This window comes from Schistocerca serialis, chromosome 9 (assembly GCF_023864345.2).
Source record: "Schistocerca serialis cubense isolate TAMUIC-IGC-003099 chromosome 9, iqSchSeri2.2, whole genome shotgun sequence".
NCBI classification, from domain to species: Eukaryota; Metazoa; Arthropoda; class Insecta; order Orthoptera; family Acrididae; genus Schistocerca; species Schistocerca serialis.
This window is the reverse complement of record NC_064646.1, coordinates 40,875,007-40,900,993: the sequence shown is the minus strand read 5'-3', so window position 1 is coordinate 40,900,993 and position 25,987 is coordinate 40,875,007. Positions and strand designations below refer to the sequence as shown.

The window sequence follows — 25,987 nt, the reverse complement described above, 5'->3', positions numbered from 1 at the left end:
CTTCTTTCCAGTCTCTCTCAACCAGTTCTTCTTCTTTCACTGGAGGAAACTTTTTCAGAAAGCTAGGAGAAATGATGATGTTATAAGTGTTTTTATTGGCATTAAAAGGCATTGTACCTCCTGAAGTAAATTAGATCTGTACCAATGAATCTCTATCTTAGGAAACAAACAAGTATTGTGCTGTTCTGTCCAGTTACTTGTTAAAATTTTTGCATCACATTACATGTTCACATGTATACAATAAAAATGTATGGTACTAAAACCGAGCGAGGTGGCGCAGTGGTTAGCACACTGGACTCGCATTCGGGAGGACGACGGTTCAATCCCGTCTCCGGCCATCCTGATTTAGGTGATTTCAATCGCTTCAGGCAAATGCCGGGATGGTTCCTTTGAAAGGGCACGGCCGATTTCCTTCCTCATCCTTCCCTTACCCGAGCTTGCGCTCCGTCTCTAATGACCTCGTTGTCGACGGGACGTTAAACACTAATCTCCTCCTCCTCCTATGGTACTAAATTACTGCTGGAAATCCATCTTGGTATGGAGTGAGATTTTAATTTTTAAATGTTTAGTAGAATCTTTTTATTCTTATTCTGAAAACACTCTTATCTCAGAAAAACTTTTATGGAGGCCATTTTTATCTTGATGAATCAAAATTTGGCTCACCTTCTTGCATTTATGACATTATAATACCCGAAGGGTGGCCCTAGTCACATGACATTTTTATTTAGCAGCTGTGCAGGGTGATGACTGCTCCAGTTCCTGATAACTCACTTGTGTGTTAATAGTGAGAACTATGTGTGGGTAATGTATCAGTTCGACCCATCAGCTTCTGTTGCTGCAACACATCTTGCGGTTTATCATTGGTGCTGGAAAGTCACGTGTTTGTAGGCTGTAAGACAAAATGAACAACACACTCGTGTTGCATATTGTATTGACAAATTATTGAAAATGCTGATAAAGACCCGATGGAGAAATGCCAAATACGCTATGAATACTGATAGACTGTAGGTAATACAATTATGCAAAGTCTCTGTTCTATGGATCTGCAGCCATTCTATGCAAATGACTGTGAAGTGCATGGCAGAGAGTGCTTTCCACTGTACCAAGTGTTAAGAGTTTCTTTTCATTCCTTTTGTCTGGGAAGAATGAATGCTTTATTTTCTCTGCATGTGTTGTTATTATGAATCTTGTCTTCCTGCTTCTTATGTGAATGATATGTAGGGGATAAGATATATTCCCAGATTACTCATTTAATACTGCTTCCTGAAACTTCATGAGTGGTCTTTTGTGTGACATTTCACTTCTGTCTTCAGCTGTCTGCCAGTTCAGGTTCTTCAGCATTTCAGTGATACTCTCCCATTGGACACATAACCTTGTGACCTATTGTGCTGCCTTTCTTTATGAATTTAAAAATGTTGTTTTTGTAGTATTTGGTAGTAGAGATCACTTAGACTTGAGCATTAATCTTTAAGATGATAAGCCCAAGTTACTTATAAGCAATGTCCTTTGCAAACTGACTGCCAGTGAATCAAAAGTCATTTCATATACCCAGCATTTGTACAAATTCAGTGATTGCAATTATGGCTAATTACTTTTGTAGTCATAGACTATTAAGTTTGCATTCTGCGAAGTACACAAGTTTAAATATCTGAACGTTTAAAGCAAGCTGCTATTTGTGAACCACTTAGAAATCTTTCAAAATCTGTATTAACTTTTTTGCAGCTTCTTTTGTATGGGATTTCATAGTTGGGAACAGCATCATCTGCAGAAAGCTTGGGATTATTATTAATTTCTGCAGGATTATTAATACACAATATTGCCAACCAGGAACGTAACACACATCCCTGGGACACACTTGAAGTTATTTCTAAACCTTCCAGCGAATCTCCGCCCTAAGATGCTGCGACACCTTCTGAGAAATTGTCAATCCAGTCACAAATTTTGACAACCGATGTAATTGTGCTTTTGTTGGTTGGTGGTGGCGTGGTATCAAGTCAAATGCTGTTTGGAAATTGAGAAATACTTCACCTACGAGATTACGTTAATCTGTGGATTTCAAGATGTTATTTGAGAAAAATGCGAGTTGGGTATCAGAATTCACGCTGGCTGGCATGGAGAAGGTCATTTTGTTTGAGATACTTCATATATAAGCTTAGGATATGCTCAAAGATTATAAAACAGGTGGATGGACAATATTGAATGTTAGTTTTGCATGTCACTACTTCTGAACATCTCATAGAGTGGGCTGTTCCAGCCAGAGTGCCTCCCCACAGGAACAGGTCAGTTGCAGTGGGTAAATTGGTTACATGTGGACAGCCAGGTGACCAGGCCATAGCCTACTCTATGTAGCTGCCCTGGCCAAGAGCCCACTGGCAGGGGTGGAGAGAGGACTTGCATACGGCAGAATCCGTGCGATATATCCACCGGGCAGGTAGCTTACACGAACTGCACCTTGGTACTGTCCAGCTGAGGGGTTCCCTTGTCCTGTTTTAGCAGTGTTGGAACAGCATGTTGTAGGTAGTTGTGGCCTGTGCTTTCTTGCAGCTGCAGGCAATTTTTTTGGTTTGTTCGAGGGATCCATGGTACGTCATGGTTAACAGTGGAGTAAAGGAGGAATTGGAACTGAGCACTGAAACACTATGAACAGACCAGTTATAGTCAGTGTGCTGATAAATTAATCAGATTTATCCATGTTGTGAATTGTCCCCTGCGTATCAGTGTGAATGCAGGTAGTTGAAGAAAGGTGTGTGTACTACTCAATTGTTTTTGGATGGTGACAGCATACAGATTCACACCTTTACCACTGCATCTGATCAGCAGTACTTGTCTTGCGTCTACGACAGCACCCATTGAAACTGATGCTGTCATTGGTGAGTCAGCCAAGACCATTAAGGGACTTTTTACTCAGCTATATTTAACCTGTAGGTATGAATGGGGGCAACATGGTGTTAGAGTGAGAGAAAATTCTGCTTTTTGCATCAACGATGGTCATCACTGACCAGGAGAATGTCGGCTACAAGAGCCTACGTAGGACTGTCTGGTGTGGGGAACCCTAGTCTACAGTTGATGTACATTTTAGGTGTATAATCAGGGAGTATTGGCCAGTGCAGGAGACATGCAGATCATTATCCAGCTCATTTTGTTGATATTACTCCTTGGCCAGCAGGGTAACCTTACCTGTATACACACACACACACACACACACACACACACACTCCCCTTGCCCAGTTGAATCAGTTTGTGAAAGTAGCATCTCGTAAATGCTGTGTCAGAATGCATCAAACTTGCATATGACCATCTTTGTGGTGTTAATGGACTAGAATGTAGTTGTAAGAGGCTATCCAGATAGTGTCAAAGACAATCAATGATGTACACAGGAATATGCACTTACAATTAAGTGTAGAATTGTTATAATGTGAATAAGGCCTTGTACATATGAGTCAGTTGTAAGAATCGACCACCAGACTGAGATTCTTCAGAAAAACCCGTCAGAAGTGTTATCCACTCATGGAGAAGGTAACGTACAGAGCCGTCTTTTGACTGATACTCTTCAGTCTGCGATCTTTACCAGATAGGACTGATAGAGGAAGTGGGGTGGATTCTAAGAGCAGGAGCATCTTTTGTCACAGATTTGTTTAGTAAATGATAAGCAGCAGAGAGATGGTCATTAAACTTCAGTGACAGAGATTACGAGAGAGCTGTTACGCTCACAATGTGGTTTACTATTAAAATCGTTAGAGAATAAGTTTCTATGAGTGTGACTGCCACTACATTGCTTCCTCCTACATACATTTCATGAAGAGACAGTGAAGGTAAAATTACAGGCATTAGAACTCAAATGCTCGCTTACCAAGAGTCATTCTTCCCACGCACCATTTTCGATTGGAAGAGGAACAGGAAGAGCTGACGGTGGTATATAATGTTTCCTGTGGCACACAATGTAAGATGGCTTGTCCAGTATAAATGTAGATGTAGGCAAGTGGTTTATAAAATATTGTTGCGTGAACCACTTTCACATCCCATACTTTTCAGTGTGTGTGTGTGTGTGTGTGTGTGTGTGTGTGTGTGTGTGTGCTCTCCTATAGCTTCCATTTCATGATTATGCGTTTCACACTTCCACTGTGCAATTTTTTTTCTTAAATGGTGTTGTACATTTCAGTAACTTGAAAAGTTTTATTTTGCAGTCTAATAGAAATGTGATGCCATAATTGACATTCATCTATAAATCTTTTCTCCTGTGCACTGTCAGTTGCTAATACACTAGACTTTCGCTAATCTGGCCCTCAGTAGTCCGGCCTCTCGGTAATCCGGCACACATAAAAAAAAAAAACGCGCACAATTTTATATACTGTATTTAAAATTATAGCTTTCTTTACAGTTCGGAATCATGCATTCTAAAAGGAAACATGTTACGCTAAACCTCAAGCAGAAACTCAGTTTTAGATAACTTAAATCATGGTTCTTCGCAGAAAGCCATTGCTGCTGAGTTCAGTGTTGGACGAGCAACTACACTCCTGGAAATTGAAATAAGAACACCGTGAATTCATTGTCCCAGGAAGGGGAAACTTTATTGACACATTCCTGGAGTCAGATACATCACATGATCACACTGACAGAACCACAGGCACATAGACACAGGCAACAGAGCATGCACAATGTCGGCACTAGTACAGTGTATATCCACCTTTCGCAGCAATGCAGGCTGCTATTCTCCCATGGAGACGATCGTAGAGATGCTGGATGTAGTCCTGTGGAACGGCTTGCCATGCCATTTCCACCTGGCGCCTCAGCTGGACCAGCGTTCGTGCTGGACGTGCAGACCGCGTGAGACGACGCTTCATCCAGTCCCAAACATGCTCAATGGGGGACAGATCCGGAGATCTTGTTGGCCAGGGTAGTTGACTTACACCTTCTAGAGCACGTTGGGTGGCACGGGATACATGCGGCCGTGCATTGTCCTGTTGGAACAGCAAGTTCCCTTGCCGGTCTAGGAATGGTAGAACGATGGGTTCGATGACGGTTTGGATGTACCGTGCACTATTCAGTGTCCCCTCGACGATCACCAGTGGTGTACGGCCAGTGTAGGAGATCGCTCCCCACACCATGATGCCGGGTGTTGGCCCTGTGTGTCTCGGTCGTATGCAATCCTGATTGTGGCGCTCACCTGCACGGCGCCAAACACGCATACGACCATCATTGGCACCAAGGCAGAAGCGACTCTCATCGCTGAAGACGACACATCTCCATTCGTCCCTCCATTCACGCCTGTCGCGACACCACTGGAGGCGGGCTGCACGATGTTGGGGCGTGAGCGGAAGACGGCCTAACGGTGTGCGGGACCGTAGCCCAGCTTCATGGAGACGGTTGCGAATGGTCCTCACCGATACCCCAGGAGCAACAGTGTCCCTAATTTGCTGGGAAGTGGCGGTGCGGTCCCCTACGGCACTGCGTAGGATCCTACGGTCTTGGCGTGCATCCGTGCGTCGCTGCTGTCCGGTCCCAGGTCGACGGGCATGTGCACCTTCCGCCGACCACTGGCGACAACATCGATGTACTGTGGAGACCTCACGCCCCACGTGTTGAGCAATTCGGCGGTACGTCCACCCGGCCTCCCGCATGCCCACTATACGCCCTCGCTCAAAGTCCGTCAACTGCACATACGGTTCACGTCCACGCTGTCGCGGCATGCTACCAGTGTTAAAGACTGCGATGGAGCTCCGTATGCCACGGCAAACTGGCTGACACTGACGGCGGCGCTGCACAAATGCTGCGCAGCTAGCGCCATTCGATGGCCAACACCGCGGTTCCTGGTGTGTCCGCTGTGCCGTGCGTTTGATCATTGCTTGTACAGCCCTCTCGCAGTGTCTGGAGCAAGTATGGTGGGTCTGACACACCGGTGTCAATGTGTTCTTTTTTCCATTTCCAGGAGTGTATTTATGACATCAAAAAGAAAGATGATGCTATTTGACATTACTCACCACAAATGGATAGTGAGTGGGGAAAACGGAAGGTTATGCAAAAGAATGAAAATGAAGAATTGTACATAGCTGTTTATAGATGGTTCATACAACAACGCAGTAAAGGAATTCCAGTTAGTGTCCCAATTATAAAGGAAATAGCAGCTGCATTTAACAAAGAACTTTGCGATAGTAACTTGTTTGCAGCGAGCGAAGGTTGGCTATCAAACTGGAAAAAATGACATGGCATTCGGCAGCTGACAGTCACCGGGGAAAGTCACTCAGCTAACAATAAAGATGCTGATGAGTTTGTAAGCAAGATACCGAAGATAATGGAGGAAGAAGATTTAATTGCTGATGCCTTGTATTATGCTGATGAAACAGGACTCTTTTACAAGGTGCTTCCTTCAAAAACATTAGCTGCCAAGAACAAGAAGGAATCTCATGCTTACAAGCAACAGAAACAGCGTGTAACGTTAATGGCGTGTTGTAATGCAAATGGGAGACACAAACTACCGCTTATGGTGATTGGAAAATCCTGAGGACCACACTGTTTTCGACACACGGACGTAATTACTCTACCTGTGCAGTATTGTGCTCAGAAGAAAGCATGGATGGACAGACAAATATTCTCTTGGTGGTTCCATGAAACATATGTACCAGCAGTGAGAAAAGAGCTAAAGAAGAAAAAGCTTCTACTGAAAGCTATCCTTATAATTGACAATGCTCCCAGTCATTCTTCAGATGTTTCTCTAAAGTCTGATGGCATACAAGCACTCTCTCTCCCACCCAGTGTGACGGCCCTAATTCAGCCCATGGACCAGGGAGTTTTGGAATCAATTGAACGTCGTTATCGACATTTACTTCTCGTCTTCTTGCTGAACAAAAGTGAAAATTACTCTTTCGAGACTATGCTGAAGGCGTGGAAAGCAATTAACATATGTGATGTTGTTTTCCAAGCAGCTGAATCCTGGGATAAAGTGCAGAGCACTACCATAATGAAGAGCTGGAGAAAATTGTGGCCGTCCATTGGTGCCGAGTTGGATCCGGTAGTGAGTGACACCGATGAGCCAGTCAATTCAGAATTATCAATTACTTTGTGCACTGACATGTTCCACAACCTTCTAGGAGGAGAAGAAATTGATGATGATGATGTTACTGAGTGGCTGAATGAGGAAAATTGTGATACGGATCAAACTTTTTAACAGGTGAAGAAATAATCAAAAACGTGCAAGAAAGTGATGAAGAAGAGGACACATGAGGAGAGAGCATGAAGATTTCTCACACTGCTGGTGCTGAAGCTGCCGAGGTCTTCCTGAAGTACATTACGCAACAAGCAGATACATGCAGTACCGATGTAATGCTTGTAAAATGGTTGCGTGATAAAGCATGCCACCGTCCCGTATCATCATTGCAACACTTAAAAATTAGCACCATGTTTCATAGTGAGTGATAAGACTGTGTAATTATGTACAGTATAAACTCAGAGGCTAAAATTTCTTTGAAAATTAATGTATTTTTGGATTTAATAAAATATATCCTCCAAGTTTTAAAATTGTATCCTTCAGTTTAATAAAGTACAGTACACTATATCCCCTAAGTTTTCAAAATAAATTTCAGACAGTCAATAATCTGGCACTTCTGCTAATCCGGCACCCGCATGTGCCAGGAATGGCGGAATTAGAGTCTAGTTTACTCATAGGGCCAGTTGTATAAAGTATTTGATCTTAGATTGACACAGAAATTGACCTCAGGTCAAGCTTAACTTGGAAATCTACATTGTGTAAATACACTACATGATCAAAAGTACCCCGACACCTGGCTGAAAATGACTTAAAACTTCATGGCGCCCTCCATTGGTAATGCTGGAATGCAAGATGGTGTTGGCCCATGCCCTTCATGACAGCTTCCACTCTCACAGGCATACGTTCAATCAGGTGCTGGAAGGTTTCTTGGGGAATGGCAGCCCATTCTTCATGGAGTACTGCACTAAGGAGAGGTATCAATGTTGGTCAGTGAGGCCTCGCACGAAATTGGTGTTACAAAACCTCCCAAAGGTGTTCAGTAGGATTCAGGTCAGAACTCTGTGCAGGCCAGTCCATTACAGGGATGTTATTGTCGTGTAACAACTCCACCACAGGCTGTGCATTATGAGCAGGTGCTCCATCGTGTTGAAAGATGCAGTCGCCATCCCCGAATTGCTCTTCAACAGTGGGATGCAAGAAGGTGCTTAAAACCTTAATTTAGACCTGTGCTGTGATAGTGTCACACAAAATAACAAGGGCTGCAAGCCCCCTCCACAAAAAACATGACCACACCATAGCACCACTGCCTCTGAATTATACTGTTGGCACAACATACGCTGGCAGATGATGTTCACCGGGCATTCGCCATACCCACACCCTGCCATCAGATTGCCGTATTGTGTACAAGAATTCGTCACTCCACACAACAGTTTAATCTCCAATTTTTACGTTCCTTACGCCAGGTGAGGCGTCGTTTAGCATTTACCGGCATGATGTGTGATTTATGAGCTGCCTCTTTACAATGAAAGCCAAGTTTTCTCACCTGGCTAACTGTCATAGTACTTGCAGTGTATCCTGATGCAGTTAGGAGTTCCTGTGTGGTGGTCTGCCTATTACACATTATGACCCTCTTCAACTGTCGGCATTCTGTCAGTCGAGAGACTGACAGGTAGGCCTGTTGTACACTTTTGTGCTGTACGTGTCCCTTCATGTTTCCACTTCACTATTACATCAGAAACAGTGGACCTAGGGATGTTTAGGAGTGTGGAAATCTTGTGTACTGATTGACCACATTCAAAGTCAGTGAGTTCTGCGGAGCACCCCCTTTTGCACTCTCACGATGTCTAATGACTACTGAGGTCACTGATATGGAGTACCTGGCAGTAGGTGGCAGCACAGTGCACCTAATTTGAAAAATGTATGTTTTTGGGGGTGTCCGGATTCTTTTGACCACACAGTGTAGTAATCCTAGCTTGTGTCAGCATGAAGTACGATCATCTTTGACTGTCAAAAATTCATGGGTAAAAACCAGGTTCAAATGTAATAATCAGTTGCATTTTATAGTGACATTACAGAACAGTGCTTCAGTCTTGCACAAATGGAGATTGAAATAATAAAAATGCTGTTGTTGGCACTTACATATGTGATTACACCACTACACATTGCTGAATCTGGAAATACATTTTTCGATCTGTAAAGTTAGTTTAAGGAAATCATTTGTTATGTGTGGAATGAATGCAGATAATAATTGTTCTCATAACAATACTTTGAGACGTCTCGCAATTTTATAGACATTCGGTGGCACGGTAAGAAAGTAAAATTTTAAGTATTTGCCATGAAAAGTATGTAGATTTTGAAGCAGCCAATAATGTTTGAACGTCTCTTAAATGTGCTCTCTCAGCTCGAGTAGCAGCAACTACACAATGCATGCATGTGTGTTAAAAAAAGGCGTGCATAAACTGTTGTAAGTCGGGTGCACTTTGATGAATGAAACGCAAGGAAGTATAAATAAGTTCTTTAGCAACATGTTTCAGAGGATGATTGCATTATTGTTTTGGTAGCGTGCAGTACAGAGGTCACCAGTTATTTGATTTTTTCCCTCCATTTGATACTACTTTCTCTATTGTACTGATAATAAAGATGACTATAACGATACTCTGTTTTTAAGTCATACTATACTTTCGTTTTCTGAATGTTCGGGACCCCTGGGGCTCACTGTTTATTTGTGAGTTTGTTCGTGGCACCCAAGGGCACCTGAGCTGTTGCACCCCATTCTTTTTCCTTGGGTTGCATTTACTTCCATGTGCTCCTCCATTCCCAATCTTGCTCCTTCCACACAGTCCCCTCCTTCCCCTCTCTCTCTGTTCTTACTTATGTCAGTCTGGCTACCCATGTGGTTTCCTGTATTCCTTACAGTTTTGTTCTCCTTGCCTTCTATCTTTCATCCTTTCTTTTTGGCATTTTTGGTCACTCTTTGGGTTTTGACATTCACTTCTAAGTTTTCTCTCTGTAGTGTGAGCCATTTGGGGAAGAGCACCCTCCCTGGCATCTACAACATGGATTCCTCTCCCACTTCCTTGCCTGCTGTAGCCCCCCTCTGCCTTGCTAGGTCACCAACACGTGTAGCCACTCCATGTGGTGTGGCTGTTAAGTACCCACCTGGCTGAGCCCCTTGACGGCACAAGGATCACACTTCTGATACCTAAGCTGTTGCCTCCCTATGTATGCCAAGGAGTGGTTGCTCATTGTTTTGGAACACTGGAACTCCCAGCAACAGCCACCAGGCCAGACAACACTTGGTATGGCTGGGGGCAGGCATGGGAAGAGCCTCTGATCAGAGTGGATAGTATCAGGGTAGATGCTATGTGTGTGAAACATATCGAGCTCCAAAAATCTGGCTGTTCTTGTATGGCCATATCTTTGGTTGATAATGGATAACTGAATGCTGCTGCTTATGACCCAGCCCCTTCCCTTCCCTTGCTACACCCTCGGAGGAGGGCCAGGTTCGTCAGCTTGAGGTGATGTACTTTCCACGCTACCTGGTCTGTACTAGGACAGGCAGGGACACATTCGCCACCACGAAGCAATTATTTTTTTGTGGAAAATACGGAAGACAAGTTTGCTGAAGTGGAGTCTCTCAGTAAGATGTGGCCGGGTTCCCTGTTGATGATCAAAACTACTTCTGTTGCTCTTTATGCTTGTGATCATCTTGGCAATGTCCCGGTGTCCATTATACGTCACCAGTCTTTGAATGTGGTCCAGAGAGTCATTTTTCATGGGGACTTTAGCCTTCAGACAGATGAGGAACTCTGAACCAATGTGGAACAATGGTGTGTTCATTTTGTCTGTTGTGTGCAGGAAGGTCGTAAGGACAGTTGCACAGATGCTGGCGCCTTTATTCTAGCTTTCGAGGGAGATAACCTTGCACAGGAGGTCAAGGTTATGTATTATCGGTGTGATGTGAAGCCACATATCCTGCTACCCATGAGGTGGTTTAGGTGCTTGCGCTTCAGGCACATCTTCCCGACATACAGCGGACCCTCTATATGGTGGCTGGGGACACCCATTCCATGTGGGGAGCCCCTGTGTTCCGGCACCGATGTGTGTCACTTGTCGCGACCATCTCTCTCCGCACTTAGCAGATTGCCCACCTTAGAAGAAAAGAAAGAAGGTAAAAGGGTAATAATCCCTGGATTGTTTATCTTCCACTGAGGCTGATGGGAAATTCGACTGACTTCATCCTAAGTCGATGACTTCTGCTTCTACCTCTGTTATGTCCTTTCCCCCTGCCCCTCTCCTGCAGTTCCCACACCCTTACCCCCTTGTGCCACTCACCTTCCCCAGCTGAAGAAGGCATTTTCTCCCTCACGTTGGAGAGAAAGTATTCTGGTTCCTATCCTTAAGCCTGGCAGGGATCCGTCACCCCTTGATAGTTACCAGCCAGTCAGCATGGCCAGTTACCCCAGCAGGTTACTAGAACAGATAGTGGCTCATCAGCTCAGTCCCCGAATCTTGGGACCATTTATCTCCTTACCAGTCCAGCTTTCGGGATGGACGGTTTCCGATTGATCATCTGCTTCAACTGGAAACTGCAGTTTGGCGCCGGCCGAAGTGGCCGTGCGGTTAAAGGCGCTGCTGTCTGGAACCGCAAGACCGCTACGGTCGCAGGTTCGAATCCTGCCTCTGGCATGGATGTTTGTGATGTCCTTAGGTTAGTTAGGTTTAACTAGCTCTAAGTTCTAGGGGACTAATGACCTCAGCAGTTGAGTCCCATAGTGCTCAGAGCCATTTGAACCATTTGCAGTTTGGCAGGCCTTTTCTCAGTGCTGTCATCTTGTCACAGTTTTCTTTGATCCTCATAAGGCCTACAGCACAGCTTGGTGCCATCACATCCTTCTTACGCTCCATGAATCGGGGCTTCAGGGCCCCATTCTGATTTTTATTCACCTGTTCCTACCGGTCATTCAGTGTCTGGGTTGGTACTGTTCTCAGCTCTCCGCCGTCTCAGGGGAATGGCATTCCACAGGACTCTATATTAAATTTCCTTCTTTTCCTAATTTCTATTAATGGAACTGTAGCCTCTGCCAGACTGTTGATCACCCCTGATATGTATGTGGTTTGTTTCTGAATGTGGGATAGCTCCCACTCTGTGGCATCTGGAGGACGACAACTTCAGGGTGCCAACCAGCCTGCTTGCATGTGGACACACTTGAACGGTTTTCAGTTCTCTCCCCTTCGTTCAATGGTGGTGCGTTTCTGTCGCTGTGCTGTGGTCCATCTCAATCTGGAGCTCTACCTTGACATCCAACACTTGACCATTGTCCTCCTGTTCCATTTCTTGGATCTTCTATTTGACCGTCATCTGAAAGTTGGCTGTTTTCATTTACTCAATGTTCATCACTTCCTTGCCCACACCTCTTGGGGTGCAGATTGTTTGACCTTTCTCTGCTTGTACCGGGCATTAGTTGTGTGTCATCTGGGCTATGGTTGTCGAGTTTATGGATCAGCTGCCCCTTCCACATTGCTCCCCCTTGGACCTTGTTCATCATCCGTTTATCCACTGGTCCTTTATGCACTAGCCTTGTCGATAGTCTTCTGGTTGGTGCTGGAATCCCTCCTCTTCAGATTCGGCAGTCTCAGCTCCTTGTTTCCTATGCCATCGCTGTCTGCTCTTTCCCTGCTCTCCCCTCCTATTCTATCCTTTTTGCTGCTTCGGGCTGTCACCCACCTGCTGCCCACCCTCTGGTGAATTTACTGGTTGGGCTCTGCCTTGCTACTCTGTGCTGTGACTTCAGTCTCTACTCGTTGCCCTCTTCCCCACTCACCCGACCACTCTCCCTTGGTTAGTTCCTTGGCCCCAAATTTGGATGGATCGTTTCTAGAGTCCGAAAGACTCCATCATGCCGGTGGTGTTCTGTTGTTTGTTCAGAATGCTCTTATGTAAATTTCAGGATGCTGCTGTTCTCCCTCCCATGGCTCTAAATCCACTGATCATGTGGGATATGCCTATATGCCTTATGTTGGCATGGAAAACCATGTCTCACCTGCCACGTGTGCTATGCGGTGTTTATTGCAGTATTGATGGCCATCTATCGGGTTCTCTGCTTCTTTAAACAGTCCTCCCTCACCTAAGTTTTGGTATCTAATGCACTCAGTGAGTGGCCTTAAGGCTATCGCTCGGAGTTTACCCCACCATCCTTTAGTGTCTACCCTCTGTGACCACCTCGCTGATCTCGGTGATGCTGCTTGTTGATTTCCTTTGGGTTCTTGGTCATGTAGGTATCATGGATCATAAACTTGCTGATCATCTGTCTGGAGGGGCGGTCACCTACCCCTCCGTTCCCATGACTTCCCCAGGGGCTGATTGGCGATCATGAGCTGACTCTCGGGAGGCTACCACTCTTGTCTAATAAACTTCTCACTATCAAGGGGACTACCACCATGTGTCATTCTTCCCTCTGCGTCTTCTGATGGGAATCTAACATCCTCTACCATCTTTGTATAGGCCATGCTAGGTTGACCCATGGTTTTTTCTCTGCAGTGAGCTCCCCCCCCCCCCCCTCCCCCCCTCCCCTGTTATAGTTTGGCTCCACTCACAGTGATCCTTATTTTGCTGGAGTGCCTCTGCCTTTTAGCCCTTTGCACTAAATATGCCCTCCCACCTTCCTTGTCTCGTGTGTTAGCGAACGATGCTCTCATGGTTACGCCTGCCCTTGGTTTCGTTCTTAAAAGTGGTTTGTCCTCACAGGTACAAGTCCTTCAGTTTTCCTCTGGAATTTGAGTCCCTCAGTTAGCATAGATGTTGGTTACGGAGGCCTTGACCTCGTCTCCATACAGGCCAGGTTGTCTCTGCATTTTCCGTACATATTGTTTGGTCTGTTAGGCTGTTTTGTTTCTCCTTTGCTTGTGTCTTCTTCCCCTGGTGTTGTTGCCATTGTATTATGATAATGATATATGCTGTGGGTGTTGGGATGGGTCGGTGGCAGTGCTGGTACCCCATGGCACATAGCATTTCTGGGGCAGCCCCTGCTCTCCCTGTTTCCACCCATCCCGTTCCTGTTTTCCTCTTCCTGCTGCTCTGCCATCCCTTTCTTCTTTTTGTTTGCATGTTATTCCTTCCCCTTGGCTGGGCTATGCTGTTTGTGTAGTTCCTCCCTTGATTCATGACCAGATCATGGGACCGATGAATTCGCTATTTGGTCCCTTCCCCCCCAAATCCTCCACAACCACTGAACATTGTGGGCCACCAAGATGGGCAGCAGCATTCTGTGTTCTTAAGTGATGTGAATTATATTGTTCCTTTTATTTAAGCTTGTGGTCTAGTGGCTGGTGTTGCTGCTTCTGGACCACAGAGTCCCAGGTTCGATTCCCAGCCAGGTTGAGGATTTTCTCTGCCTGGGGACTGGGTGTTTGTGTTGTCTTCATCATTTCATCATCATCATCATTCATGAAAGTGGCTAAAATTGGACTGTGTAAAGATTGGGACTTTGTATGGGTGCTGATGACCGCACAGTTGAGCACCCCTCACACCAATACACTGTTGAGCGCCCATAACACCATATCCATCCATCACACCAATAATCATCATCATTTTATTTACTGACATCTGAGTATTCTAATGTCTGTGATGACAAAAAAGGATGAACCAATTTTTGGAAATGAGAAATCATTTAAGCTGATGTTTCTCGTGGTCAAAAATATTGTGCAGCAGTTAATCTAAGGTTGAGAGCACAGAACGTCAAGACAGTATCTGCTGAAACCGAGCAAAAGAAACCAGCCACTGGCTCCAGTGTGAATGGTACATTTAAAGTTAAGGTATTACTGATGTATAATTCCATTGGGAAAAATGTGCACCACGACCGTATCATCAGTATATTTCGGATAAATGGCAGCATCGGTCGTAAATACTGAAATGCTTAATTTTACACATTGATTTTGGTCACTGTGTGACCATTGTCAGTGCAAATTATTCGAACTTTTTAGGCCCTTACCATAACAGCATAACATTTTCTATGAAGTGTAACATGTACTGTGATGATTACTTCCTACACATATCTTCACTTTTACTGCATACAATAATTTTTAAATTTACAGAAGAGTCTACCTTGTAACCTTAGCAATTGCCGATCCAACTGCTAAGGTTACAAGATAATTTTCACTGAAGATTATCACACAGCGACCAAAATCAATTTGTAAAATAAAGGATTTCAGTGTTGATGACTGATGCTGCCATTTCTCCAAAATATATCAATGAAGATATTATGCTACAGGATGCTTGCAAATGGTGGTTGGCAATTTGTTTAAAACAGATGTAACAACAGCTTGCGGAGCCGTGCACACGTATCAGCCTATGTTGCCTCACTGAAGGAAGAATTCATCGAAACGCCTAGGAAAGAGTATATGTGTTTATATATTAGATGGGGAGAAGTTAAAAGATTTCTCCATTTACAGTTTTATTTTTCTCCATCTGTGTAGCATGAATCTTCAGTTATAAATATCATGTATCCACGATATACAGTTAATGTCTGCATTTGAAGCACAATAATTGTGTCAATAGCTGATTTGTAGCAGTGTTGCCAAACATGTTTTGTGCTAACGTAGATCAGTGGTGAACCTCCCTCGCTGGGTCCAAGTTTACTGTTATACAGTTGAGTGGAGAGCTGAATAGAGTTCAGTTTCTGAAGTAACATCAAAATAGATCTCCAGTCAGTGATGTTTATACAGTAGGCCCATAATGTGATTACATACAAAGCCAGCAGTCTTTTTTCAGTATCAAATGTGACATTATGGTAGTTGCGAACAAAATATCACTGTGTGTTGGTACTAATTTACTTACTGTCTACCTAATGCCTCCTCTCTGTAAAACTGTAGACAATATGAGGAATCTCCACCTCTTCCTGTCTGCAGCTGTGGCTACGTTGTTGTCTGTTGATCTCTAAGCTTGTGACATTTTGACATTCTCTGCACAAATTAAGTTTATGCAGTGTGGATATTTTTTAACACCACAAGAGTACTAAATTAATTACAGACAAATCCAGTCACCCTATTTGCATATATATAGGCCTCACTTTTTATTTTTTAATTTTTTTCCCCCACATTCGTATCATAAAGCGCCAGTTTCAGTATTACATGTACACAATTACCTTGTGGGTTGAAATTAATACCATTACAAGTTGTGGCAGTTACTTGTAAACCATCAAAGACTTAAGAAGAAAACAGCAAAAAACATCCCTTGTTTGCAAATGTAGTTGCTGTTCTTGATAAAAGAAACCACGGCACTGCTGCTTTTCAACGGCACATGTACGTATTTGAACACTATGTTCCCCTACATTATTTACTGAAAAGTGCTGTTGAGAATATCAAAACAGACTAGTGTGTGGTCTCCATTTCCTATTTGGGAATATATATAACAATTTTTGCATTGGAGCTGGATCATGTACCAACAGAAACATATGTAACAATTTTCGCAAGTTTGAGGCAGTTTTTTCACAATTGTAGTTCTACAACAAACGGATACATTATTTTGTTGCATAAATTGCCAAAGTTAACCAAATAAAACTTCAAATTCCATTGATGAAATGTTTGTTTTACATGCAATTTAACATCCTTCAATTTAAGTTATTTCAGTTGTAGTGGCATATCCACATTTTCTGTTTTGACCAACAAAATCAAGTTATATCTTTTTCCACGTCTAGGTATTTGCTCCTGACAAACATGTTTTTCATGTGAATGAAATTTGTTCAGCTTTCCACTTTCCATGCTCCTTTGCATAATGCATAGCTGATAACGGGCTCAGTTGTATGTAAATTGAAGATGGAGGGAGGAAAGAAAAGGCGTTACTGATGTCAGTTGCATTGGGACATTACTCGGAATCAGCGGCGACAAGTGAAAATGTGTGCCAGACCGGGATTCAAACTTGAGATCCCCTGGTTAATAGGCAGGTGCGTTAACCACTTTTAATTGTTTCATCTAGATGGGCAATAGACCCACCTTCTCTAGTGCAGATGCACAAGTACGTCCGACCTGAAAGAATCTCAGAGTAGCGAGCATGGAGGAAATTGGCAGGGGCTGTGGATAAGTGATGCTTGGTGGCAGTGTGGGTCAGCTGAGAGGCCTTCCAAGGTAGTCTTCGCAGTTGCAAGAAGCACTGTGTCCCAGATGCTGCAGTGGTTAATGCAATGATCAGTAATCCCTTCCCTTCCCTTCCCTTCCCTTCCCTTCCCTCCTTCCCCTACAATTTACATGTAATGTATCACAGCTTCACAGCTGCAGATTCCCTGTGATGTCTGTTCTTTCATACATGTCAGAAAGGACAGAAACCACACATTCATGTAGCTGCTCAGTTATGTAGGGTTGCCATCAATTTGGTGTCTGCACCAAAAATGTAGTAGTAGTAGTAGTAGTAGTTTGTGATTTGAGATAAATTTAGCAGTGTGGCCCATACTGGAGGTTTATTAGTGTGGCCCATACTGGAGGTTTATTAGTGTGGCCCATACTGGAGGTTTATTTTTTCCAATTATCTTGCGTCAAAAGATCAGGTGTGGACTATTTTGTGCAAATGTAGTAATTGACTCATTGTAGCTGTATGTAGCTATACTGATGTACTGGAGACATTCAAAACGTTGTTGTTGTTACTCTAGAGCAGTCTTATTCACTTGTATTTCTCTGTTTTCTGAATTTTATCTGTCTGTCTGTATTTTCCTAGTTGCCAGAGATCTTGGATTCGGCTTTTCATGTTCTTATTGTTGAGTATCAGCATCCAAAGGTCAGCATTACAGAATAGTTAACTCTATAGGCATTTATCTTATCGTGTTAGAGCTGTCTCTTTTTGTTAAACATGTTCATTGATTTTAACAAACAGGCAGGTGGCATCTCTGATTCTTTACTAATTTCATCTTTTATCCTCCGATTTTAACAGGTGCTCAAACCTAAGTATTTGAATTTGGCTATCTTATCTATAGGTTTAATGAAATAACTTTGACAGGTGACAGTGTCAGAGCTCGGCATTGCCGGATCACTTGTCACTGCATGCAAAACAAAACTTTTTTTTTTAGTGTCCATATAACAAAAAGTTTTCGAACATTGTCAGAAAAATTTAGATTACACTACACATACACAGTAAAATATTTACATTATTTCATAACATACGGATCAGACACATGTCTATACACATTATTTTTCAAAAGGGCACTAAAAGTAGATTCCTCTATAGTGTAACACAATTTAGCTTATATTTACAATAGTACAGTACACACAATACAGTGTATAATTTCATTCTTTCATACCACTGACAGACCGGAGACATTGTCTATATACTCTGTTTTCCAAGATGTCACTACAACTTAAAGTCCTCTATAGAGTAACAACACTTCTCTATTAATAATTGCTTCAGTCTACTCTTTAGCATATTTAGATTTACTTTCTTGAGTTCACCGGGTGGTGCATTGTAGAAAATTGCTCCCATTCCGTGTGGGCTGTGGTCCGTTGCATTTTTATTGGTCACGCAATTCTATGAAAATTTTCCCTTCCCCGTGTATCATAGTTGTGTACATTACTGTTTCTCATATTAAATTCAGGATTTTGTTTCACGAACATGACTGTCTGCAGTATATACATGGAGTACACCGTAAGAATTTTATATTTTCTAAAGATGTCTCTACAAGGCTCTCTCTTCTTTACCTTGGCTACCATTCTTACTGCATTTTTTTGTAATCCAAAAAGTCTATCTATATGAACTGCTGATGCCCCACCCCATATGTCAATACCATACTGAAGGTGCGGATGAATGAACCCAAAATATATTTGCCCTAAAGTATCATGGTCCAAGAAGGCCGAGACCAGTTTCAGTAGATACACATTTCTACTGATTTTCTTGCAAATATTACCTACATGGTCTTTCCATGATAAGTGTTCATCAACAACGACGCCCAAAAATTTATGTGAATTTGCATATGCAAGACCCAATGGGGATGTAAATACAGTATCAGTTATGGCAGCATCATAACTGTGGATGAACTTCATTATTACCATTTTGTCTTTATTTACAAGAAACTTGTTTGCTGTAAGGTATGCGGACAGAGTATTGAAACTGATCTTGGTACTGTTAGCTGCAGACTGCATATCACTGCCACAGCTGATGAAGGATATATCATCAGCATAGCTTACAACTATGCAATTTTGGGGTTCAAATAAATTATTTACATATACAAGGAACAGAAAAAGCCCTAGTATGCTTCCTTGAGGCACACCACATTGAAGTGTCCTGAAGTTTGATTTGGTCGTTAGGAGCTGTTCATTATTTTGGTAAGTTAGCTTTACACACTGTTTCCTGTCTTTCAAATAGGAGGGAAGTAGTTTCAATGCTAGTCCTCTCAACCCGTACTCTTCTAGCTTACACAGAAGAATTGTATGATTCTGTGTCCTATCAAGTTGTTTTCCTCTTCATTATAGGAACATTCAACTCTGAAGGAGCTTACAATTAACACCCCAAAATTCTGAGCAGATACAGGCAGTGCACATCGTCATTATGTATGATCTCTTGAATTTCTGCTGCTTTAGTTTCCAAATAATACAAATACAGATAACATTTGGTATCTTTCAGTTTCATGTTAACTGATTCTTCTGTTGCTAATTTGTAGAAAAACGTAACAACTTGAAAGTACTATATTGCATGTGTTCTGCATGATTGATCCCGTAGAAAATATGTGACTGAACTTTTCATTTGTCATTTAGTTTCATTCGATATAAACTAGGTATCAATCTTAAATGATGATATAATTTTTCTAGACTCTCTTATTTTTGATTATACTTTTAGCCTCAAGTTATTTTAAAAGAACCAATGGTACTAAATGTTTTATGAACTTGACTGATTAATTTTATTTTTCTTGAAGAATGAGTGATAAACCTTATAACATACTTAATTTTGATGTTGTTGCAGAGGGTCCCAAACTTCTGTACCTGAACACCTCAATACGGGGCTACCCAGTAGCACTGCGAGCAGGGCAGGATCCCCGGAAACCCAGCCTCGAGGTTGATATAGATTTCTCTGTTGTCAAATTTTGTGACATCCCATACAGCCTCCTTGATGTTGAGGTGTGGGGCTGTGGACCTCAGCAATCTAGGTAAGCTATTACTGCTAGTTCAGTATATGATTTTTTTAAAATTTTATTTATTTATTTATTTTTTTTTTTAGGGGAGGGGAGGGGAAGCATAAAATTAGTGCCAAGTTTCCAGCTATGTAGTCTAATGTACAGTACCAACCACTGAAAATGTTTTTATTGACAGGTCTAAGAAACAAAATCATATTACGAAACTAATAGTGGCATCTGAGATTCTGGCACACATTTCTGAATGTTAAGTGTTGATGCTTATCATGACTTGGAACTTGTTTCAAGGCATGTTGCAGAGTATTGAAGAAAGTCATAGAAACTTTCAAACAAAATTTACGAGAAGAAGCCAGTGAAATGAGAACAACAAAATAAAGACTTCTTGGTGTACGCAGAAAAGGGGAGCGGGGATTATTAGAACCATATGTGAAATAGCAAATAGTTTTGAGAGTAAATGATACCCTGGTAGTGTGACAAAGCTCTTTAACAAACAGTTTACATCTGTAATGGAGAAGATGGGGTTGTCAGACTCAGTGGCTGCAGCTCTGAAATTGGAGTCTAACCTTTCCAAGTAATTTCAGTAACACGGATATGAGCCTCCCTACACGAGAAGTTATATTTACCGTAAAATATTTAAAATAAAATTTCGTAGTTATTGTGAAATATCAACTGAGGTGTTTGAAGTGTGTTCTTGTTAGTTTAACAACCTCTTAAATTATCTTTGTAACCAGTCATGTATTACTTCAATAAGTCTTCGAATATCTGAGGTATGCTGAAGTTAACCTGCTGAATAAGAAAAGGGTTGAAGAAATATGGGACATACGCAGAATGTAAGTGCCTGCATTCAGAGAGAGTAAAATACTGGATGTGTGCATGTGATACTAGAACGAATGTGTGAGGCGATAATGTGAAGTGGTTTGTGTTGGGATCACAGTTGTTATTATACAGCACTGCGAGAAAGTGGATGCACTAACATTATCTTACACCAGCTGCAAGCTACAGGAAGCTGTTTGAGTTACGTATGCATGGGAGCCTAATCCTCTAAGAGACCCACTGTCAACCAGAGTGCGTGTAGTGCCAGGCAATTCACTGAAGGTGGCACCATTGTGTCTGACAAAGACCATGGTGACTGACCATTGCTGGTGACACCAGACATAACGGAAAATGTTCAGCAAGCAGTCTCGCAGAATGTGAGGTTCACTTTTTTTGGGTGAACTGCCCCAGAATTAACTGTTGCACAAATTGTCACCTCATTGTTTGGTTTTCATCAAAAGAGTGAAAGGTTGCTGCCAAGGCCAACAAAAGGTGAACTCAAAACTAAGCATCTGGCTGCAGCTGTCATTCTTCTAGCAGTATGAAGAGTTTCTCGTCCACATTGTCATCAGGAATAAAATGTGGATGTTGCCTGTCCTGCTAGAAACAAGGTTGCATTGGGAACAAAGTAGCTCACCTGTGGAGACCAAATTCAGCTGGACAATATCTGTCAGAAGTCATATGTACTACCTTTTGCAATCAACATTAGTGCCCTTATCAGGTTTTTATTGTGAGGGGTGTCTGTAAATGCTGACTGGTATTGCCAGGCATTGCTAAAACCGCAAAAGGCGATTTATGTAGATGTAGATCCAGAATGAGGAACGTGGAATGCTGAGTGGAGGCTTCATGATTTTGCAATGCAGTGCACTACCTCGAGCATCCCACACCACACGGAATTGGTTACTTCAGTTAGGTTGGAAAGTCTTAACCATCCACTTGGCAGTCCTGACATCAACCCAAGTGACTTCGGGCCTTTTAAGGAGTTCCTGACAGGAAAACATTCCCACAATGACATTGAAGTACAGACAGTTTTCTTTCATGGCTATCAGACTTAATTTTTGAATAAGATTTCTGCCATCCAACTTCCCTCCAGTTCCACTTTTGCCAACATTCTCAGGAACTATAGAAAATGATAATAAATAAGTAACTTCCTAAGTCTTTCATTGCAGTAAATATTTTCAAACTCGACATTTCGATTTCGCAGGTGTTCCATTATTGAGAATGTTATTTACAAACACAGGTTAATGTTTGCAATTCATTAGAAAATATATGCTGCATGGCAAGGAGTGTGAAATACCCACAAGGAGAGGAGGAAATGAAATGATACTTCACAGGTTGAGGGTATGTGAAGTCAAATCAGTGATTATAAGATATTCATAGAGAATGTGGCAGCATGAGCTCACTTACTAGTATCATGTTTTGCTACCTCTGGTCTAGATGCTGGCACTGTTCAGTTGGGAAGGGTCTCATAAAGCCATTGTAATCCTTTCTTGAGGTAAGCTGTCCTGTAACTATTGGTAACCGGGGATACTGGTGGCATCTACATATACATCTCCACTCCGCAAACTAACATGATGTGCACAGCAGGGGGTAAACCCCACTGTGCCAATTAAGATTTCTTCTGTTCCATTCACATATAGAGTGCAGGAAAAATTATTGTTTGAATGTCTCTCTTTGTGCAGTAATTATTCTAATCTTCTCAAGATCCCTATGTGAGTGATATTTACAGGGTTGGAGTTTGTCCCTAGAGCCATCATATAAAGTCAGTTCTTAAAATTCTGTTAATAGACTTTCTCAGGATAGGCATGGACTGTCTCCAAGAACCTTCAATCTCGGTTTCTTCAATATCCCTATGACTCTTTCCCGTGGATTAAATAAGCCTGTGACCATTCACATGCCCTTAGCTGTATACAGTCAATATCCCCTGTTAGTTCTATTTGGTACAGTCCCACACAACTGACCAGTATTCTAGAACTGGTTGCACAAGTGATTTGTAAGTAATCTTCTTTGTATATTGATTGCAGTTCCCCAGTATGCTGCCAATAAACCGAAATCTACTACCTGCTTTACCCACTACTGAACGTATTTGAACATCCCATTTCATATCCCCACAAAGTGGTACACCTAGGTATTTGTATGAGTTGGCCGATTCCAACAGTAACTCATTGATATTATAGCCACAGGACACTACGTTTTTTTCATTTTGCAAAGTGCACAATTTTACATTTTTGAACAATTAAAGCAAGTTGCCAATCTTTGCACCACTTCGAAATCTTATCAACATTGGACTCAATATTTATGCAGCTCTTTCAGATAGTACTTCATTATAGATAACTGGATCATCTGCAAAAAGCCTGATTTTATTATCAATATTATCTGCAAGGTCATTAATATACAAAATCAATAGCAAGGGACCCAACACACTTCTCTGGGGCATATCCAAAGTTACTTCTACATCTAACGATGACTCTCCATCCAACATAACATGCTGCATCCTCCCTACCAAAAAGTCCTCAATCCAGTCACAAATTTCACTTGATCCCCCAGATAATCATACTTTTGACAATGAGTGTAGGTGTGGTGCTGAGTCAAATGCTTTATTGAAATCAAGACATAGAGCATCTACCTGATGGCCTTGATCCAATGCTTTCAGTATGTCATGTGAGAAAAGTGTGAGTTGGGTTTCACTTGATCGATGTTTTCCAAATCTACACTCGTTGGCATTGAGGAGGTTATTCTGTTCAAGATATCTCATTATGTTTGAGCTCAGAATGTGTTTTAAGATTCTACAACAAATCAGTGTCAACAATACTGGACGGTAGTTTTGTGGATCTCTTCCACTACCCTTCTTGTAGGTGGTTGTGACGTGCATTTTTCAAGGAACTGTGCACAGTTTTTTGGTCAAGGGATCTACAATAGATTATAGTTACAAGAGGGGCAACTCAGTCGCAAATTCAATATAGAATCTGACATTCCACTGGGCCCTGGAGATTTTTCAGTTTTAACGATTTCAGTTGTTTCTCAACACCACTGGCACTAATATATATTTCATTTATCTTTTCAGTGGTACGAGGATTAAATAGGGGCAGTTCTCCTGAGTTTTCCTTTGTAAAGCAACATTTGAAAACAGAGTTAAGCATTTCAGCTTTTGCTTCGCTACCCTCGATTTCATTTCCTGTCTGATTTGCTGGGGACTGGACACTTGAATCTGGTGCTACTAACAGCCTTTACGTATTACCAGAATTTCTTTGGGTTCCATGAAAGATCACTCGACAATATTCTGCTACAGTAGTCATTGAAGACATCATGCATTGCTCTCTTGACAGCCAAACACATTTCATTCAGCATCTGTCTATAGCCCTATGCTATGTTTTACACCTATTGTGCAGTAACCTCTGGATCTTTAGAAGTTTCTTTACAGTGCCTATGTACAGTGAAGGTTTCGTCCCTTTATGAACTGTTCTTCTGAGTACGTATCTACCCATTGCATGGTCAGCTATTCTAAACTTGAGCCAGAATTCTTCTGCATGCTCCTGCCATGTGCTGAAAGTTTAAAGTTCCTGACTGAGATGTGACACTACTCTATTTTTATCTAGTTTACTTAACATACGTATCTTTCTTCTTGTGTTAGCTGTCCTTTGTACTTGAGTAATCATTGTTGCCACAACCGCATCATGGTCACTGATACCAGTTTCTATATGGACATTCTCAAAGAGGTAAGGTCTACTTGTTGCAGTTTGATCCAGTATTATTTCCATCATGAGTGGTGTCCTTTCTATCTGCTCTAGGTAGTTTCCAGAGAAGCTTTCGGTAAAGTTTAACGGGATGTCTTATCACACCTGCCACTAACAAAACTATAATTTTCCCATTAAAATTTTGGACGATTGAAGCTGGCACTGACAATTACAATATGATTGTGGGACTTGTGTACATGTTAACTGAGGTTATGTCACATCAGGAGAAGAGTCTGGTGGGCGAAAGAAGGATCCAATTATTATTTTACACCCACCCCTGCTACTGAGTCTTGCCCAAACAATCTTCACATGCAGCTTCAATTTCTACCTCGGTGGATTTGCGTTTCTTGTCTACTGCAACAAATACTCCATTTCCATTTTCCATTTGCTTATCCTTTCAATATACACTTGAATTTTTCCTAAAAATTTCAGTGCTATCAGTTTCAGGCTTCAACCAGCTTTTTGTACCTAGTAGTGTTAGGCGAGTTTCACTGCTTTTCATTAATGCTCCAAACTCTGGCACCTTGTTGTGAATGCATCATCAATTATCATTAGGATTTTAATATTCTCACCAGTGGTAGGCATTTCTTTTGATCTTACACTGATACTTCTGGGTTTCCTACAGCTATCATTATCTAGATTGGATGGAGAGTCATCTAATCTAAAAATAAAAAAATAATTGAAAAAAAAAAATCTTGTGTGCACCCCACACAGTCAGCTACCTGAGCAGCAACCTCCGGTGTGTAGTGCACACCTGACCCATTTAGGGCGACACTACAGTTCTCAACCCTATCACACAAATCCAAGAAGTCACAGCCCAGCTTGTCACAGAACTTTCACGAGTCTGTGGTTCAGTCCTTCCAAGATCAGTTCTGGGGACAGTGCTGCAAATTGTTGTAGTGGTACAGTGTTGACGTCTGAGCTGGTCCCACAGACATTCTGTCAGAGACAGTTCCAGTGATCGTGCTGGCCAAGGGGGTATCCCAACATCACGCAGTTTGGACACGTGCTACATGTGGACGAACATTGTCTTGTTGAAAAACAGCACTTTACAGTTGCATGAGAAGTAACACGAGAACACAGGATTTCCCTGATGGACTGTCGTGCCATCTGAGTACTCGCAACCTCCAACAACCGTGACCTGAAGTCGTACCAGACGGTTCCCCTCACTGTGACATAGGAAAAACACCACACCACATTGGAGCAGGTGGACCTCTCCGTGCGCCACCACCGTACTTACCGATGATTGTCATCTGGGGTGGTGCAGAATGTGCTTCATCACTGAACACAGTGCAATGCCGTTCCTCAGCAGTCGGTGCTTCCCAGTCGTGACACCACTCCAAATGCAGTTG

General features: G+C 42.3%; 1 protein-coding gene across 1 annotated transcript in view; it reads left to right on the top strand.

Annotated features, from left to right (window-relative positions):
- The window catches only part of LOC126418577 (uncharacterized), a 71,287-nt gene that overhangs the window by 31,188 nt on the left and 14,112 nt on the right, over positions 1 to 25,987 (top strand). Inside the window, exon 9 of the mRNA XM_050085394.1 lies at positions 19,920 to 20,103. Within this exon, the coding sequence (XP_049941351.1) occupies positions 19,920 to 20,103 (184 nt within the window). The remainder of the gene's footprint in view (positions 1 to 19,919; positions 20,104 to 25,987) is intronic.